This window comes from Zootoca vivipara, chromosome 14 (genome assembly GCF_963506605.1).
Source record: "Zootoca vivipara chromosome 14, rZooViv1.1, whole genome shotgun sequence".
Lineage (NCBI taxonomy): Eukaryota > Metazoa > Chordata > Lepidosauria > Squamata > Lacertidae > Zootoca > Zootoca vivipara.
In genome coordinates this window covers 20460549-20481075 of record NC_083289.1, presented here as the reverse complement: position 1 = coordinate 20481075, position 20527 = coordinate 20460549, and the positions used below count along the sequence as shown (strand labels likewise).

General features: G+C 45.1%; 1 protein-coding gene across 1 annotated transcript in view; it reads right to left on the bottom strand.

Moving 5' to 3' along the window:
- Window positions 1–3704: 3704 nt before the first annotated feature.
- PCSK6 (proprotein convertase subtilisin/kexin type 6) overlaps window positions 3705–20527 on the bottom strand; it is a 95222-nt gene continuing 78399 nt past the window's right edge. The window contains exons 18-21 of the mRNA XM_035130465.2: window positions 14593–14696; window positions 10243–10372; window positions 8669–8781; window positions 3705–5617 (exon numbers count right to left, since the gene is read on the bottom strand). Of these exons, the coding sequence (XP_034986356.2) occupies window positions 5520–5617; window positions 8669–8781; window positions 10243–10372; window positions 14593–14696 (445 nt within the window). The 3' untranslated portion in view covers window positions 3705–5519. The remainder of the gene's footprint in view (window positions 5618–8668; window positions 8782–10242; window positions 10373–14592; window positions 14697–20527) is intronic.

Here is a 20527-nt window from a genome sequence, read left to right as displayed (position 1 = left end):
CACTTCTCTATTCCATTTGCAAGCTGTTTAACAAAGGGAAAATGTTTTAATTTTATGGCAGTGCAGATCCAGGTAACAGACATCACTAACAAAGAGGGACACAATTTGCGGCTAGCCCACATTTTTGCCAATGAATAATAAATTATTCTACACTGTGCCACACTCTGCCACAGCTGATTATTTTTAAAAAAACTACTGAGTATTTTTGGTTCTAGTCGGTCACCCACGAGTGAAAAGTTAATAGAAAAGAATTAATAGTTGCCTGAAAGAGTTTTTAAATTATTATTGTGCACAGCCAAAGAAAAGTTATTGGACAGGGAGGGGGTATATTTAGGTGCCCTCCAAATCTCTGGTTTTATATCTGCAAGAAGGGATTATGTAAAACAGAGGAAGCTTTTTGGCAGCTAGCAGAGCAGGACAGACCTGAATCTTCCTGAATCCCCCCAGAGCCACCCACCTGTCAATCGTCTGAAGAGGGGAGGGCACCTGCCTTGCCAGAGTAGTCTCCACCAGGAACACTGGCAAAGCAGCACCCAGCTGGATTGAAAACTCCGCTAAGCAGCTGATGAAAGTCAATCCTGCAGAGCTATGGGGGGGGGGGGCTAGCCAGGTTATTTTTGCGCTGGGTAAAGCCTCCAGAGGGATGCCATTGAGGCCCCCAGCCTGTGTGTGTGTGTGTAAGCAAATTTGCAGTTGGTGTGTGTGTGTGTGCCAAACTGTGTCTTTGACCCAGGCAAAATAAAGCCTGGTTTTGCCCCCGAATCCCGCTGGCTGCAGGGATCTGCTTTGACAATGCATTCCACACAGGGGATGCAGTGTCTAAGTACTGTAATACCCAGCAGGACTGAGTCCAACCCTCTTGCCTATAAACTGATGGACTGTGAGCATGGCTAGAGAATATGGGCTCATGTGCTAACCTGAACCCTGCAGTGGGCCAAGACTGGTACCCCCCCCTCCTTGTTGTAAGAGGCTGCTGAAGCTCTTTGTTAAGTTAATGCCCCTAGCCAACATTTCTTTCCTGCCAGGCCTTTGGCTTTTAATTATCTGTGGTCCCCTTCAGTGGGTGGGGGGTGTTTTAATTCTGCTTTTTAAAAATTTGCTTCTTCTATGCTTTGTTTTATGGCGGTTTTACTGTTATTTATGGGTCACCTCGGGTTATATTGGTAGGAAAACAATGATGAATAAGTTTAATAAATAATAAGAACTCTGAAGTTAGTGTGGCTTATGTTTTCAAATTGTGCGGAAGCTGGGTTGAGGAAAGACACACCAGACAGTTGTATTTCTTAAGAAATTACAGGATAGGTATGGATTGTGGCTAACGTCATGCACGCACAGCTTGAAGCAGCAGCAGCGGGAGCACACCTGAGCGAGAGTAAATGGTAAGGGTGTTCCTCTCCCTGCTGCTAATTGCAGCTGTATTCAGCACCGGGAGTTGCTCGTGCATCAAATGCAGTGTCTATTAACTTCTTTGCCCCTGTGGTATTTGCTGAGAGTGTGCTGGCATTTCTACCACCGCTCCTGTTTGAGGAGATTGGGAGACGGAAGTTCTGGACATGCCGATGACAGGATAGGACATTATTATAATTACAGCTCTGGGTCAGAGAGGAAATGAATGTGTAAATCACAGGCCCCCACATTCACTCTCCTCTGCTGCTGGGTTTTTGTGATCCTGTGAGAGAGAAAAAGCATGCTTCCTTGTGGTTACCAAGGACCCTTGTTTGTACCAGTTAGCAAGGGACAAGCTAGTAGTTTTTTTAAGGGTGCTGAGAGTTGTTAGGGGGCTCCTGTACCCCACACAGACCTACAATTTCCAGAGTTCCCTATGAAGACAGATGGACTGTTAAACCACTCTAGGAGAGGAATAAGAAGGGTCTCTGCAACCTTAGGAAACTAAAATGTTTCTGTAACTAAAAAGAAATAAAAATAGTTCTATCTACTCTCCTGCTATTGAGCTTAATGCTAATTGAGCACCCCCCCTTCCCGTCCCTTCAGTTTAAACACAGGCATACTTCTGAAACAATCCTTTCTCTTCCGTCAGCAGGTCAAGCCTCCCTCGCTGTTGTCAAATGAACACAAATCACACACACACAATTTTTGTAATTCCAAGCAGGGTGCCAGGATTTTCCAAGGTCCACCATAAATGGCTGATGGGCTGCATTTTTGCCCCGTGGATTATGAAGCGCGCAGGCCAGATGTCAGGGTTTCTCATCGGGATTTATTTTTATTTATCGGCCGTGCTTACACTTCACCCTTCCTTTGAAGAGCTTTGAGTAGCTTCCATATGGTTCCCACATGGTCTCCTGTCCAAGCAGCTGACAAGCAGAAGTTACTTTGGGGCTAGCAGATGGCCCAGGAGCACCTGGTGATACAGGCCTGTCCATAGTCACCAAAGTTACTGTATTTACTCAAACGTAATGCACACCTTTTTTTGGCCAAACTACGTCACGAAAATTAGGGTTAGATTAGATGGCACATTTACATTCGCCAGCAAATATTTCTTTGGTTTCAAGGTTTTGAAAACTGAGGTGCACATTAGATTTGATGGCACATTAGATTTGCATAAATACAGTAAGTGGCTGCAGGCCCGATCAGTATTATGGGTTGCCACTAGGAGGCCTATATACATACAGGGCTTTCTTTCAGCTGGGACTCAGTTCCAGAATCTCTGAGCTGGGTGCCATTGCCGTTCTAAGAGAACAAGAGAGGTATTCATGATAAGTTTTTGCACCTAATTTTGATAAAGCTGCTAATGGACCAAATACAGACCCTTCAAGTGTCCCTATTTTCCAGAATCTGCCCGGTTTCTGATTTGATCCCCGAATGTCCCATTTTTCCTTAGGACGTCCCTGTTTTCATCAGAGAAATGTTGGAGGGTATGAAATTAGCATTTGAACAGGAAGTTCTGAAGGGGGAAAACCTATTTCTCTCTCTCTCTCTCTCTCTCTCTCTTCTAATGCACATGTGTCACCGGTTATACCGGGGGCAGTCTATGAAGTGCTATCCAGATACTGTCCACCAACACTTGAAACACAGCAGCTACCCCAGCTTATAGCACCTCAGAAGAGGTATTTTCTCCTGACTAAGAAATAAGAGGATCAGGACAAAGGCGCACCTAGTCCGGGATTCTGGGCAGCAACGTTGTGCTAAAATGGTCCATGAGAGCAAACATTTCTTCTTGCCGGATGGATTGATTTTTCTTTTCCCCACACATACTGTTCTGGGGGTTCTCCTGAACCCCCCACCCCACTGGGGGCAAACAGTGGGAGGAGAGAAGGGAAGCCTCATTGTGCTAGTGGAAGTCATTGCACGGGCTTCAGCTGGGAGGGCGAGTTAGTTGAATCTGGCGCACTGTTCCATGGCCCACCAGATGCCTATGGGAAGCCCATAAGTATCTTCTGAAATTCCTACATTAGAAATAATCAAAAATATTTTTAAGACCAGCTGCCCTGTTAGAGCAAGCATAGGGACCCTGTGACCCTCCGGATTATGATGGACTCCAAAGCCCATCAACCTCAGCCAGCAGGGCTATGGATTATGGGAGTCGTAATCCAACATCTGTAGAGCCACAGATTCCCCATCCCTAAATTAGAGGCACCTTGAATCATGTTGTGGGTCATTAGCTCACTCACTGGGAATAATCTACAAGATGAATCACATCCCAATGGATTTTTGTGTGTGCATCTCATCAATAAATATAGGTCGTTGACCCCCCCCCCCTCCGGATGTTAATTAAAAGACTACACAGAAATAGGATAATCATAGTAAAATAAAGCAATTTACTTTGGTTGCTTCGGGGTGGGGTAAGTACAGAATAACTCATCAGGACTATAAACATTTTATTCATGGTGTAGTTGCCTTGTCAACTTCTTGCCATTGATCACATCAGAAACACTGTGTTGGCTTTCACTATTCATTCAAGCCAAGTTTGAGAGCACATGGGTCCAAAGCAGTACGGTTATGTCAGTTAATTTTAGCTAGGGGAAAAAAAGCTTAGAAAACTCACTTTGTTAAGAGCCAATTAATGTTTTACCACCAATTTCACGGGCTGAAGGTTTAACTTATTAAAACAGCCAACAACGCGAATCAGAACAGGCATTATAAGAAAAAAGAGAAGTGTTGTTTACATATGTCTGAAGAGGGGGGAAAGGGACATTTTTGTTGAAACTTACAAAGATGTCACTGGAACGGAAGGAGACACATTAAAAAAAGTCTGTCCCTGTAAAAAATAATTTAAAATTTCTGTGAATAAAGGCAATGACTGTATAAGTTACTTTTTAAAAAAATTCTGTAAGACAACATAGCCAAATATATTTAAACACAATTATATAAACACCACACAACAAACTAAAAAATATATATTATTATATGTATATATATATATATTTATATGTATAGTGAATACATTCAGATGTGTTGTATAGCGCCGTTCGGTAGAATTGGTTGTTTCCCTTCCCTCCTGGCTGGCTAAATAGAACGTCTCCTGGAAGGGATTGCTTACTAAAGTCACTGAGCTGTCATTAGACAGGAAAGGTTTTGTCAGCAAGTTGTGGTAGGCCGGAAAAATGAAGCCATCAATCAAAGCTGAAAAAGCTAGGAGATGCAAACATTTGGGGAGGGGAGGAGGGCAGAAATAATCTTTTGTTGCGGAGAGGAAATTATTCTAGTCTGCGTCTGCAGACAAGAGATGAATTTATTCCCAGCAATTTCACGGTGAAGGCTTCGACGCCCAATCCTGCAGGGTGCTCAGGGCTACCGGGTTCCCGACAGTCACAGTCACTTAGGAAGGATGTGGCCACTCAGAGCAGCTTGCAGTAAAGGTGGACACTTGGGGCTTAGACAAAGACCACTCTCACCTCTTCCTGCCAACTCTGGGGTCGCCTCTTTGGTGACTGCCAAGTTGCAAGTTTGCTATGGCTAATTTTGCTCCTAAAAGGCAACTGGGTATTGTCCTTATTTTTCAGCATAACATTGCTGGGGTGAAGTGCATCAAGCCAGGGTTGCACCGGAAGAGAACTCAATCACTGTATAGCTAAAGGGCTGCAAATTCTTTTGGGATGGGTGGGCAAGAGGTGCCCTTTTCTTCTCAAAAGTGCAGAAATACCTTAAATCTGCCCAGTCACCTGCCTGGATACTATTTGGGAGGGTTGATTATTTTGAATGAAGCTGGGCATGTGGACTTTGGTGTCACTCTCCATTTGCAAGACATGTCCAAGAAGGATTTGTGTCCCCATCTGCATTTTTATTTATTTTTATTTATTTTCTTTTAAGATGCAACAAGCAAAGCAAGGATGCTACCTAGGCTTGGGTGTTAACCAGGCATGTGGCACTGTAGAAACCAGACTGGCAGGCAATATGAAAGTGATCCGAGTTGCAAGCCAAAGCTTCAGTCAGCGCTGGGTGAAGCTTCCCAAAGTGGGGGGTGGGGTAGGGGTAGGGGCAGACAGGGAGGAGAAGGGAGACTTTGTCCTAGGGAACTGGCACAACAGGGCCTCCAGAGGGCGGGTATTAAAATCTTCGGCTCAGCCAGCCAAGAGGCACGTCCGACAGCAAAACTGTATAAACGGCTTGCGCTCACAGAGTTTGTTGGATTTCACCATCTCGCAGAAGACCTCATCAGCTGGGAGAGCATACATACATTTGGAAAGAGGGAGGAGAGGGGGAAAGAAATTGGATTAACATTTTAGCCAAACAAAGTAGGACTGGAAAAAGCACAGCAAGAGCTATTCTGCTACACAAGAGAGAACGGGAAAAAGCAGCTCATCCATCTGTTGGAGAGTTTCGAGATGGGAAGGGGCAAGTGCATTTCACGAGCATAGCTCTTACACATGCATAAACTTCAGAATGGAGATATTTATCTAATCCTTCTACCTACCATATTTATATCCCAACCTTTCCTCCCGTGAGCTCAAAGTGGCATACATAGTTCTCCCCCATCTCTGTTAACTCCCCATCTCTAGGTTAAGCAGAGAGGCAGTGACTGGCCATGGCAGTGTGGGAATGTGAACCCTGGTCTCCCAGGTCCCAGCCTGACACTCTAACCACTACACAACACTCTTCTGCTCAAGTACTGCACAGATGCACCAACACAGTTGAGTCGTACAAGGAGATGAGCAAGAAGGGAAAAGAAAGTGACAAAATGGCCTCACGCAGAATTATGATAATTTGGGAAAACTGAAGGATGGTGGGGATGAGTTATTGCAGCTCTGAACCCTGGCTGCCCATTGTGCCCACACCACAAAGGAAGATGCCATATACAGAGTCAGACTGCTGGGTCTACTTAGTTTAGTACTGTCTTTGGTAATAATAATTTATTCTTTATACCCCACCCATCTGGCTGGGTTTCCCCAGCCACTCTGGGCGGCTTCCAACAGAATATTAAAAACACGATATAAGATAAAACATTACGAACTTTCCTAAACAGGGCTGCCTTCAGATGTCTTTTAAAGTCAGATAGTTGTTTATTTCCTTGACATCTGAGAGGGCATTCCACAGGGCAGGTGCCACTAATGAGAAGGCGCTTTGCCTGGTTCCCTGTCCCTTCGCTTGTCACAGGGAGGGAACCAGCAGAAGACCCTTTGTGGAGGACCTCAGTGTCCGGGCTGAGCGATGGGGGTGGAGACGCTCCTTCAGGTATACTGGGCTTTAAAGGTCAGCACCAACACTTTGAATTATGCTCGGAAACATACTGGGAGCCAATGTAGGTCTTTCAGGACCAGTGTTATATGGTCTTGGCTGACTGGCAGCAGTTGTCCAGGGTATCTGGCAGGGGGCACCCCCAGCCCTACCTGGAGATGCCAAGGATCGAACCTGGGACCATCTGCATACAAAATGGGTGCTCTTCCACTGAGCTGCAACCCTTCCCCACTAGCTCATTTTATTGCGCTGCCACAGAGCCAAAGCAGGAGGTTCCCATGCAGGCCTCCACACTTCCCCTTGCACCATGCCTAGAGAGCAGGGGTCCAGCGGTTTTCAGTTTGCCCCGCCAATTTCCCAGAGGAAGCCCATGCTTTGCCGTTGGAACTGGAACAAATGTAACTCCACAGAAAAGGTGAGTGACGTCAAATTCAGCAGTAAATAGTGGTTTTCCCTGGAGGAAAGCAGTGGAACAAACAGGAAGTATGGATGAACCCTGAGGTGGGTAAGGAAAGCTTGGTCAATCTATGCTTTTTTAGGGATATCTCCCGATATTCTCATTGAAACAGCTGACAAAGGGTGCAATGACAGACAGGCTGAATTTAAGAAAGAGCTATAAAAATGTTATTCAGCAGCATCATATATAGACTTGGAATATGCCAATTTCGCCTATCCTTCAGCAGTCGATTCTTAAAACAGCTCCATGCAAATTCTGTGCCAGGAGAAATTACAGGAATTTTTTTTCTTTCTTACCTTACCTGCACATTTTCAGGTCACTGATTCCTCTCTACTGCCTGCTGCCCCAAAGTTAAATTTCAGGGGAAGATCTGGATTATTATGAACTTGGAGGACGATTTGAACTTTAGAAAAAAGACGGCAGTGGACAGTTGCGAGGAATTCCCAATTTCTTGAAGCATGGGAACCCAAATAAAAAATTCTTTAGATGATTTGGCATAACATTCGGTTTGATTGATATATATATGTGTATAATTTGAAATATTGAATGTGATATAATTGGTTTTAATTGGAAAATTAATAAAAATATTTTTTTTAAAAAAAACAAAGTTACATTTCAGTAAAGTTCATTATATATTCCATAAATATGAAATCTCAACCTCAAAAGTAATTAAAATTGCCGCAAGTTCCTGATGCAAGAAGGGAGTGAAGAATGAGCAACATCTGGCTGAAGATAAGGATGAGATTCTAGGGAATGTAGGTATGCAGAACTAGTAATGATGCAATTGAAATGATAGTTCCTAAAGTCCCATCACATTTCTTCCCTAGATGCCCTAGATGCCCTCCAATTTGATACTAAAATCTAGTTCCACTTGAGCTGCACAAGGTTTTTTCCCCTTTGCTCCCCAGCTGCATCATCTTTCAACTGCTGTGATGGAACCAAGAAAAGGGGGACAGAGGCTGTATTAACAGTACAGTCATACCTCGGTTTGCAACCGCAATCCGTTCTGGGGAGCCGGTTTCTCCCCGAATTGGTTGCTCCCCAATGCACGCTTCTGCGCATCCGAGCGCCGCAGAACCCAGATGTAAACACTTCCGGGTCCGCAGTGGTCAGAAACCGAAGCGGTCGCAAACGGGGGTGGTCGTAAACTGAGGTATGACTGTATAATTTAAAGCACATGATCTAACCCTGGGAACTGTAGTTGGTTAGTGGTGCTGGGAACTGTTGCTCTGTGAGGAGTAAAGTACAGTTCTCAGGATTCTTTGGGGGAGGCCATGTGCTTTAAATGCATGGTGTGGATGCAGCCTTATCAGTGGCTAGTCAGGTGTGTGTGGTATTGCCTGAGTATGTGGGTACTTGGGCAGAGCCACACCAAACATTTAAAGTGCATGCAATGCACATTTAAAGCATGTGGTGTTTCCCCCTCACAGCAATACAATTCCCAGCACAAACTTTTAAAACAAAAACGCTTCTAGGATTATTTGGAGGAAGTCATGTGCTTTAAATGTGCATTGGATGTGCTTTAAATGTATGGTTTAGATCTTCCCATCTTTAACAAATGTCCATGCAAATACATACCATTGTGGCATCTGTCGCTAGCAATGCATGAGCCACTAAGCAGGCTAAAGCCTTCTTTACACCGGAGACATTTTCTTCCCGAGCTGTCACAACTTGAACAGTTATCTTCACATCTGAGGAAGAGATGAAAAAGGCAACTCTTTCTAGTAGCTAGTTGCATGCCCATAATCCAAACTAAGGCATGGAGCCCACAGCCCTCCTGGGTTTGAGGGACTACAACTCCCATCATTCCTAACCATTGACCATGTTGGCTGGGACTGAGGAAGCTGGAGTCCAGCCAACATGCAGAGGATCACAGATGTTTCCCATCCTTGGCATAGAAGGAAGGAGGGTAGACATATCTAACCACTAGCTTATCCCACAGCCCTACCAAAACTCTGCTCCTATACAGAAAAATTGAGATCTCTTATCCAGACAGTTGCTGTCCCTGCGTTGTATCCAGCACAAGTGCCATGCCAACCCACCAGAATAGTTCTGTTGCCCCTGTGCAGTCCAGAACTCCTTGCCCTGATCTTGGAACTCCTTAATCATGGACCACTGCTTCTAGCTTGGCTAGTCTCGTCTTTCCTAGTATAGCTCAGTCAGTAAAGCACGAGACTCTTAAAACACGGTGTCATGGGTTCAAGCCCCAGATTGGGCAAATGATTTCTGCATGGCAGGGGGTTGGAATATATGACCCTCATGATCCCTCCCACCTCAACAATTCTATAATCCTATGCCTGAGGGCCACGGCTGCCATGACTACCTGTTGCTGAGCCTGTATGTATCCTCTGCTTCAATAGATATCTCTCTTCCTTACTCTCAGGGAAGAGCCTCTATTGTTATGGTCTGAGAGGGAGCGAAGACACCTTTCTGGAATGTGGTTTTTTTTAATTTGTGACCCTTTACGCGTAACATATGCTCAGTATCTGAGCCTGGTTCCTGGAGAGAAGGGGAGGTCTTGGCTAAATACCATTCAATAGGAATTCACCTCCCAGTTCTTTCCTTGTTGTGGAAAGAGATGTTGCAGGAGGTTAAAAGAAGACAGTATCAACTTGGTATACAGTGGTAGACTAAGAGGAATAAATTTGTTTCTGAATATTATCTCTTCCTTAAATCTGACCACAACAGAGCTGCTTTGAGTCAAGAAGAGAGATCCTTGTTTGTATTATGCCAAAGCAGAGCGCTTGGCAAGGGTTCACGCTTGCTCCCACACTACTTTCACAAAAGGATACAAGGACATAAGTGGAATCTGCTGGATCAGGCCAATGGCCTACCTCTCTCACAGTGGCCAACCAAATGCCTGTGGGAAACCTGAAAGTAGGACCTGAGCACTTTCCCTTCCTCCTGTTTCCGGCAAATGGTACTCAGAAGCATTACTGCCTCCAACAACCATGGAGGCAGAGCCAACCATCATGGCTAGGAGCCACTGATAGCCTTTGTCCTCCATCCATTTGTCCTTTTAAAGCCAACCAAGCTGATAGCCATTATGGCTGCCTGTGGGAGGGCACAGTTTGAAGTAGCATTTTTATCTGTCCCGAACCTTCCAACGTTCATCGTCAGAACCGGGTTGTCAAAACTGTTTGCTCTCCTACCTTCTGCAGACCTTGTGGGGGAGTCCGCGCAACTCCTCGGGGTAAAAGCCTTCGCCGCATGTTGGGACGCACCTCCACTCGTGCAGGTGCAAGTTCCAGGCACACTGGATGCATTCCTCTCGGCCCGACCCTAAGGAGCATGGGGAAAAAACAAGCACACAAGTTTGGTAAGAAAATCACTGTACCGGGTGCAAACTGGGGGATAATGGAGGCGAGGAAACTGCTGCTCTACTCCTAAGGGAGAAGAAATGAGTTGCTAGAGCCCTTAGATTCTCATCATTTTGCCTTTGTTAATGTGCAACAGGATGACAGTTCTTGGATACCAGTGTGAATGAATCACTTTTGATTTTCTATGGCTTAGAAGAATGGAGAATCTGGTGTGATTCATGCTGGTGGCCAAGGACTATCATCCAAGGCAAAGTGCTCAGGGTCTTTTTAAAAGAGTAAACGGAGGAGGAATTCATATGAATTTCTGTGAGATTACAATACAAAGGAAGTACAAGCTGCTATCATTTTGAGGTTTGTTTTTTAAAAACAATTAATTTAAAAAAATTAAAATGTGACGTTAACAAGCCAGCAGGAGGAATCTGCCTTGGTTTCCTTCCAGCAGGAAGATAAACACGAGCCAGAGAAGCTTCATCTCTCCAAGGACACCCTAGTGCAAAAAATCTACAGCTTACGTACCAGCTAGTTACTGCTAGGGCGTCTTTTGCCATTTCATGCAAGCAGAAATTTGGATTCCTCAGATTTGTTCTTTAAGAAAAGGATGTTCCGAGCCCTTGTAGAGCTTAGTTTGAACACGAGCAGGTGATTAATCTGCAAATGTCTTGAAGCACTCAAGGAGCTGAGCTTCTGGGTCATAGAAATCTACCTGCTCCTTCAGAATTTAAGGGGGCACAGTCCACTTAGCAATTCCACTCTTAAGCTGTTGGTCACTCTTTAATTGCTAATGCTGAGCTTATCAGTAGAGAGAGACAGGGACAGGGCAACAACCTAACTGCATCGTGCATCAATAGCCGCCTTCAGTTTACCACACAAGTTCAGGCTGTGTGTTATTTCATCTCTATGATCATATCTCACCATACGTATTTTATTAAATGAACCTCTCGCTCTTTTCCCAAAGAGCTCAGGGTGGCGCATCCATGGTTCTTCCCACCTTTCGTTTATCCTCACAACAACCTTGTGAGGTAGGTTAGGCTGAGAGATGGCTGAAGGAAGCTCACTGAGAGTTTCATGGCTGAATGAGGGCTTGAAATTGGGTCTCTTGGAGTACTGCTCCATCACTGGAGCCACTATACCACAATGCCTCTCTAACACAGAGAGCTCTCTAACCACCTGCTGTCTATGAACTGCAAAAGGTTAATTATAAAGACATGCAGATTGAATCAACTGCACCTTGTAAAGAACCACAAATCCTTGAACTTTGCAAATTTTGAGAGTCCAGCATGGCTGGTGGCGTGCACTGTGGCACTGCAGCAGAAAGCATTTTACAGGCAGGGACAGACAGGCTCGTTCCAAATACATTTCGTGGAAAAAGCACATGCCCCTCTCAATTGCAATTTGGCTAGAGACCAGGCCATTAAAGGGGCAGCTGCAAAGACAAAATGTTTCTGGCAGGGAACAAACGACTTGGGGGACTCCAAATCGTAGGACTCTGGTAGCAACGTCGCTCGGGCCATAAAAAGAGTATATATGAACATACCAGTGAAGTTGAGCTTTGCGCTCCCTAAAAGCTGGCATGTATGTGGTTGGCAATCTGGGATCAGATGAGGAGGTTTATGGTCTGTGGTGGTAGCATCCCTGCGTGAAATGCCAACACGTCCTTTCTGGGGGGCACAAAACTACAACTCTCATCACCTCTGACTGTTGACAGTGCTGTCTGGAGCCGATGGGAGTTGTAGTCAAAAACATTTGGAGGGGAAGGCTGGAACAGGGAACATGAGCAGCAGTGCTCCACAAATTTGCAGCTGAAACTCAGCAATTGTGATGTGGCTCAGAATTCTGCTGTTCAAACGCGCGACAATTTGAAATTTTGCTTTAAGTTCACGCAAGCCCTTGGGCATACATAAAGTAGCTCTTTGGATCATGGCCATACGCTCTGGAATGGGGAGATTGTCCAGCTTTCAACAGGGAGAAAAAAAAGGATTTCGGCACATGCTTTGTGTTCACTCTGAGTTTTGTAGATTTTCTTCGTTTTGTTTTTTTAAAGTGCATTTGCTCTTGAATTATTACTGGTCTGGGGCAGAACAAGCTGGAAACCGAAGCAAATTCTCAGTGGGACACAGCACAAGCTTCCCATGCAAACGTACAGATTTTGAAGCACTGACGCTTTTATGTACTCAAAAAGCTCTCTTCTGCTGTGCTTCTTACAGGCTTTTCATATGGCTCCCTTTGAGTCCCATGAAAGGTAAGGCTTCTATCTTTAAAGCAGAAGGAATATAAACAACAATACTCCAATCACACATATATATATATATTTAAAGTCTTCTTGAAACACATCCAGAATATGTGATGGAGTAGAAAGTAGGCTGTCTGTCTCAGGCACTCATGTCATTAGTAAAAGATAAATTAACTTTTTTAGCTTTGTTCAAGTAATGTTACATTGAACGCACCTTTTGATATACAAACTGCACAACAGAGAGTAGGTTCTGGTGGGCCCTCGGGCAGGACAACCCTCCCCCTTGTTCCCCAGTGAGTCTACATTCACACTGCAGCAAGTGCAGGGGGCTCTTGTCAGTGGCCCCTCTGCCCAGCCATGCCCACATGTGATGCTGGCCCTGGCAGAGCGAAATCCAGTTGGATTGTGGAAAATTTCTATGGTTTAAATATGAAGAGTTGGCTGTTCTTCACACACCTTCCCTAGAAGGTGTGTGAAGAGGGCCTAGGACTCTTTGGGGTTGTATCCAATCCTAGCTTTATTCAAGAGTAGATCCATTGAAATTAATGGCCATGATTTCAGTTAATCTACTTTGAGTAGATTTTAGCTGGATGCAATCCTTAGAAATAAGAATCTGAATGCAGACTTGACTTAAAGCAGATACAGAGCTCAATGCTCCAATTCCTTGCTTGCGAACCGCCACAGGCAGACACCTACAGGTGAAACTCGGAAAATTATAATATCATCGAAAAGTGCATTTATTTCAGTAATGCAACTTAAAAGGTGAAACCAATATATGAGATAGATGCATGACATGCAAAGCAAGATATGTCAAGCCTTTATTTGTTGCAATTGCAATTATTTGTCGTTAGGCGGGTCTATTATAAATGGAATATAATTAATGAAATGTAATAGCGATGTTTATTTTTGTATTATTGTAACTATTTGTTTCATTACTGTGGAATTTCCAAAAGAAAGCATTTGTAAAAATTAGAAGAAAAATAAAAATAATAAGATGCATTACTGAAATAAATACACTTTTCAATGATATTCTAATTTTCTGAGTTTCACCTGTATTTTCCCTTTTAGAAACCCTGTTGGCTTTTCAGTCTAAAACAGCCTCCCGCAACCTCTCTGGTCCTCTCTGGATGTTTTTTGGTCTACAACCCCAGCCAGCACAAAAGATTCTGAGTGACAGCTTGACATGCTCCAACAGGCCCAATGTATTAGGGACAGCTCCTTCCTACATATGCACTAGAGCAGCCTCCCCTCAACTTGGTGCCCTCCAAATGTTCTGTACTACAACTCCCATCAGCCCTAGCTAGCTTCCTGGTCCATAGCAAACCATACATTTGTCATTACAGTGGTACCTCGATTTACGAACGACTCGACAACCGAATTTTTCAACTTACGAATGGGGCAAATGGCCACACGCTTACGAATTTCTCGAAATCCGAATGGAAACCATGGCGATTTTAGAATTTTTAGATGGGGTTGCTTCAACTTATGAATTTTTCCATTTCCAATGCATTCCTATGGGAAATTGCATTTCCAATGGCGCTTTTTGACTTACGGATTTTTCGACCTACGAAGGTGCTTTTGGAACAGATTAAATTTGTAAGTCGAGGTACCACTGTACATTTAATCAGTTATGGTTTGTGCCTGCACTCCAAACAAGAAATGGAAGCCAAGGGACTGGTTGCCCATGACCCAGGAAGCCAGAAATGGCATGGGCCTATATGCTGGCTCATGGTGAAACCAAACCATGGTTGGGAAGAAGCCAAGGACCAACCAGGACATCACTCCTTCGTTGGTGGAGCCGCACACCCAGTAGCTTTCATTTCTGCAGCTCCTGCAGGCTGGCTTTGTTTTTCTCTGCAGTGAAGGACATGCAAAGCTTGCAACAATTCTGGTCAACAAGCTGGTGTTTCCCACGTACTACCTGCCTCTTGTAACTACTTCACACAACATACCCACGCATGTCCGGCAGTTTGACTGGCATCCCTCACATCGTACTGGCTCCTTGATCAGGTACATGCCTGGCCTGCATCCTGTAACGCAGCTATTGTCTACAAGGCTGTGGAGGAAAGCAGTGGAGATCATCATCAATGCCATTTCAATCTAGTGGTTGACTGACACGCTAGGAGTGCCCGAGAGGAGGTTACAAAATTTTAAGAGTGCAAAGCACAATGTAAAATAAAATACAACGCATTGCAACAAAGGCCATACAATAATAACACATAAAACAGTTCAATAAAACACCAGCAAAATGTACAATCAATAGACAGCAAAATCATTGTAAAGCGGTCAAATGTATGGGAGAAGAGAGAAGTTTTTACCTGGCGCTGAAAGGATGCTAATGATGGTAGCAGGCAGACCTCATTGGGGAGAGCATTCAACAAGCAGGGTCGCCACAGAAAAGGCCCTGTCCCTTAAAGGGTGCACCTAGAGTAGGGTCCCAGATAAAGACCAAAGGGTCCAGGAGGGTCCACACTAGCACTGAAGCCTAGAAATATGCTCCCACTCCCTGCATCCTGTTCTCACCTTGGCCAATCAGATGCCTATGGGAAGCCCACAACAGGACACAAATGCAACAGCAACTCTCCCCAGTTGTAATACGCAGGAACTGGTATTCAAAGGCATACTGCCTCTGGCAGGCTGCAATTGCTTTTTCTGCAGGAACCGGTACAACATCTATCCTATTAAGGTTCGGGTCTCTGGACATCTCTCTACCTGCTATTGCAATATTGCCTCTTCTGCCCAGCTCAACCTACCCAACTCAAAGCAATAAAGATTTCATTTTTAAAAGTGCAATTACGGATTTGGGGGGGGGGGCGGGCGAAAAATGGCCAGCTGTCTTTTCTGAAGAGCAATGCTGACAGTGACTTTAGAGGCAGTTGAAACAGAGCTAGCAGCACAACAGAAATTAATTTCCTTTTTGGGGAGCAGAGGAACCACTGCCTTAAAAAAAACAGCTTTCAAACTTAAAGGAATGGGCAATGTTTTTTCATATCCGTATCTGGGCAGTCAAGCCTAACTCTTCGAAGATCTCCATTATGAAGAACCCACAGAAACTGTAGTAATAAATTGTGTGTGTGTGTGTGTGTGTGTGTGTGTGTGTGTGTGTGTGTGTGGAATCAGAAAAACTGCATCTCTAAAAGGCTATGCCTGCCCCCCAAAAGGTTCCTAGCTTTTGGCTGCCTTTTTGTAATTTCTCCAGCAGTGACCCTTTCTTACAGAAGAGGTTGCTGTGCCTTGATGTGATTGGGGCTGAAATGTTAGAAAGGTCCCTTGAATAACTTTTAAACCATCCAAGGCCATCTAACCTAGCAGACCATGGAATTTCATCCAACCATTCATTAGTGGAGCTACTAACATCCAGCTGAGGTCAACTGTTCCTTTGGCAAAGCCACTGAGTACAGATCAAGGAACGCTATAGAATTGTTCGTGCAATCGCCCATGGAGAAATGGAGACAAGGAAGCAGAACAGGATCACGGCCAAAAGGTCGATCCTGCAACCTCTACATATCTACCCAAACCGGACAACAAGCTCTGCTTATGTATCTGCAGCATATGAAGATGTGGTAGTGCTGCTGGGGGCATGACCATAGTCTCACGCTCCCCCCCCCCCCAAAGTGATTTCTACACAGATGAAGTCATGAACAATCCTGACATGATGGAGAATTGCCCTTGAACCAATGGATGTGTCCTACTGTTAGGAGTGCATGTTCTTTGGTAGCATTTGGTTGGCTAAGAGCTGAGCTACATGATGCGTTAGCCATACAGATGTCAAATAGCAACCAAAATCGAAACAGGAGTGTACATTGCAAATGTTTGCTCGTGTTATAATGTAGGTTGGTCCTTAGGAATACTTCATCACGTGCAAAGGCCTGCTTATTTTCTCTATGCCGTTGTGTAGCATGCAACCATTTCTGCAGTGCTGCTTGCACTTATGCCAGGTGCCATGGTCCATATACCAGCCTTTGCCAACTTGGTGCCCTCCAGATGTTTTGGACCAACTCCCATCAGCCTGGCAAGCACATATTCACTGACCAATACTCATTACGACTCCTGCGCCTAGCCATGCACTCATATATCTGTGCAGATGATGAATTGTGTGAGAAACGCCCCCTTCTTGATTACTTTTAGTAGCTATGATCTCATCAAGGCTGTGTACTTGTCGAAACATGCTCCAATGGCACAAGCTAGGAGTCAGGTATCCCTGAAAGATAACGCAAGGCAGACACTGCAATTCAGTAGTAGAACGTTTGGTTTCTATGCAGAAGGTCCAGAGTTCAATCCCAGGCATCTCTGGGTAGAGCTGGGATAAAACTCCCTCCCTTGAGAGCCACTGCCAGACAGTGTAGACCAGGCAACTGCGGCCCTCCAGATGTTTTGGCCTACAACTCCCAGGATCCCTAGCTAACAGGACCAGTGGTTGCGGAAGAAGGGAACAGTAGTCCAAAACATCTGGAGGGCCGAAGTTTGGGGGTGCCTGGTGTAGACAGTACTGAGTTATATGAATGCCGCACACTTTCTGTCAATGTATGAAGGGGCAGTGGGGTTATACTAATCAGCCCCACTCTTGGCCACACATACAGCTGAGTGGGGATTTGAACCCAGATCCCGTCTGTCTCCAGTCTCTCACACTCTCCACCACATGAAGAACTTTCATCCTTGGTCTAAGCCAGGTGTGGGAAACTTTTGGCTCTCCAGATGTTGCAAAACCACAATTCCCATCATCTCTGTCCACTGTCCATGCTTGCTGGGGCTGCTGGGAGCTGTAGTTCAGCAACCTTTGAAGGGCCAAAAAGTACCCCACACCTGGTCGAGGTTTTTCATCACACCATCCTTCCATTTAAAAATAAGGTGATGTTTTTTAGGCCAAAAGGCCCAAACTCTACAGAATGATCAGTTCAAGACCAGACCATCATTACTTTATAGAGATATGGGGACAGATTCCTCAGGTCCATCTGCACTTCCTCGGTGAGCCTGATTTACAGCTGAACCGTCCCTGTAAACATCTCTTGGTTTCGCCCTGGAAGATTTTTCTTTTTTTAATAAGCAGAGACAGAAACGTTGCTGGCAAAATGCTCTTCAAGGTGACAAGCCATGATTTTGGGGGAGCAGCTTAAGAAAGTTAGCGGACAATAAAAAGATACTTCTCCCCCCCCTTTCCTAGGAAGTAGATAATCTTTGGAGGCAACTTGCAATTTTCCACTTTAGCCAAAGTGCCGTTATTGAAGCAGTCACTTCAGACCAATTACTGCCCTATAAATGAATCAGGCAAGGAGGCCTTGGGCTCTGCAGTGAAGCAACACAGGCGTGCAGCTGCTCGAGGTGGCCTTGGGGCTCCCACTTGAACAAATTGTTCAGATAAAGCTTCTGGTGTTTGACATTTTAAGTTCCGCTTCTTTCCTGGGGGAAAACCTATCAGTGGGACCCATCTTCCTAAATCCACTCGGAGTTGCCATGTATCATTTTCCTCATGAAGGCAAGATGGAACTTTATTACTGGAGAAGGCAAGGGAGAACCAAATGGGGATTATAAAGAAACTAATCTTCCAATAGAGATTCCATTTTAAGGAAGGTATTGCCGTGAGTCCCGTGAAGTTGTCTTGGAGGTGCTCAGGATCACCCTGGGGAGGGGTCCTGGCAGAATGGGGAGGGTGGAATCCGGACCCCAGGACGTGCCTGAGTCTGGAGAAGAGGCCAGTAGTCTGGGTAATAGAGAGCTGGGACTAGGGGAAGCTCCAAGCAAGTTGGCAGAGGAGTGTTTTTCTCCTGCGATGCTGGACAGCCCTAGTCAAGTGCCTCCTACTGAGAAGCCACCCTTTGCACCCCCTCCTGTCCGTGAGGGGCCTCCTCCAGAGGAGGAGATACCTGAGAGCCAACTCCAAGGACACAGAGACAAGGATAAGCCCAACCCACTCAAAGGAGTGTCTGTGTGCTTGCCCAGTCCTCGGACTAGGCGGCTTGCTGTGCTAAGTTCTATGCCTGCCCCACTCTTCAAAAAGAAGATGCAGGGCAGGGTATCTGTGTTACTTGTTGGATCAAGGTTTTAACTTGTTATACTTAGCCATGAATCTATACCTCTTATTTATTTGCTGCATCTGGCAACTTTTTTTGTCCTGGATCTTCCAATATTCAGTTTCGTTGGCTGTCCCCAGTGAGTTATAGTATTTTGAGATGGGAAGGAAGACTTTTCTCTTTTCTACTTTCTCCACACCATACATAATAATATACAGTATCACCTTACTCGCCTTTTCTCTAAACTAAAAAGACTCAAACTAGATGCCCCGCTTCCTAATAGCACTTAGGTTTAAACCAGTGATTCCCAAACTTGGGTCTCCAGATGTTTTGGGACTACAATTCCCATCATCCCTGATCAATGGTCTTGCTAGCTAGGGATGATAGGAGTTGTAGTCCAAAAACAGCTGGAGACCCAAGTTTGGGAAATACTGGTTTAAACCAAGGTTGCACAGCTGATTGCTAGACTTCCCCTACATCGCCTTTAACAAAATAAAATATGTTCTGGGATCATGCTATTTATATTGTAGAAACATGGTGGCTTTTGGGGGTGGGGGTGAATGGAAAAATGTTTGTAGCTCAATCAGTTAGCCAAGGCTAATCAAGGAAAGTTTCTCAAATCATTTCTGAAAGATCCTCATTCAGGACTCGTGCTTGCTTCTGCTTGTCTCATGCTTAGAAAGCACGGGGCCAGGTGGTTTTCCATTTACCCTGCTCTTTAGCACTGAATTGGAGCAAACATCAGTCTGCGGAAAACCCAACTGACATTTGCTCCAATTCAGCACTAAAGAGTGGGTTTCCCCGGAGGAAAGTGGTGGGACCATCAGGAAAGTCAGGGTGAGCCCTCTGTTCTCTTAAGCAGACATTTTCAGCACAGAGCAAAAACTATAGGGTGAATCTTCATGCCGTCGTGTTAAGTAAACACAGCTTGCTTGGAATAATCAGTACACAACACACACAGCCTGACTTAGGCAAGTCTGAAGGAGGCATCTGAGTCCAGACAGAAAAATGTGTGTTTCATAAAGTTCAACATAAACATATTTATTTGCTTTCCCTCTGCCCTCCCTCTCCAGAAAGATGCTTGCACCCTCTCCTTTTACAAACACATCTACTGCAGGAAATTTGAATTTAAGATGTAGGTAAGCGCATGGTTGCCAGTTCCTTTCTAGGCCCAACTCAGGGTGCTCATGGCGTGTTTAAAGTCCTAAATGACGTAGGCCCCAAATAGCTGAAAGTCTGCCTCCTTCACTACAGACCTTCCCAGGTGTTAAAATCAGTGGAGTGGTCCTCTTGACAGTTCCACCTCCCTCAGAAACTTGGAGGGGGGGGCTGGGAGTAGTCTCTGTGGCAGCCCCTGGGTTGTGGAATTTCCTCCCCACCGATGTGTGCCTGACACTTTCACCTTGCAGCTTGCAGCTGATGCTGAAGATGCAGCCCCTTATCCTGACCTTCGACACCTGAGACGTGTGCTTTCAGGGCTCACTCTATTCCTGTTTTAAATTTTAAATTGTTGTACCCACCCTTGGACCTGCTGGTGAAGGGTGGGTAATGCATTTAGTAATAAAATAATAAAAACAACGCTGCTGGTAAAGCAGGAGAAGGAGGGCTGCAACCTTATAACAGGCAGGTTCCCCATGTCCCAGTTCCATTTGTACCTAGGCTGGGCAGGGGTGGAAACTGTAGCTGAACCTTCACAGAACTACAATTCCCAGCAACCCAAATTCTTACAGACTCTACTACAAGAGATTGCACAGGTATGCAAGATTACAGGTGTGTGGGGGTAGGGAGGAGAAGAACAAAGCTCCGGTAAACTGGAATTTCTGTGTACCAGGTGATAGCGACAAACTACTGTTGCTTTCGCGGCCTGGTTGTGAATGTC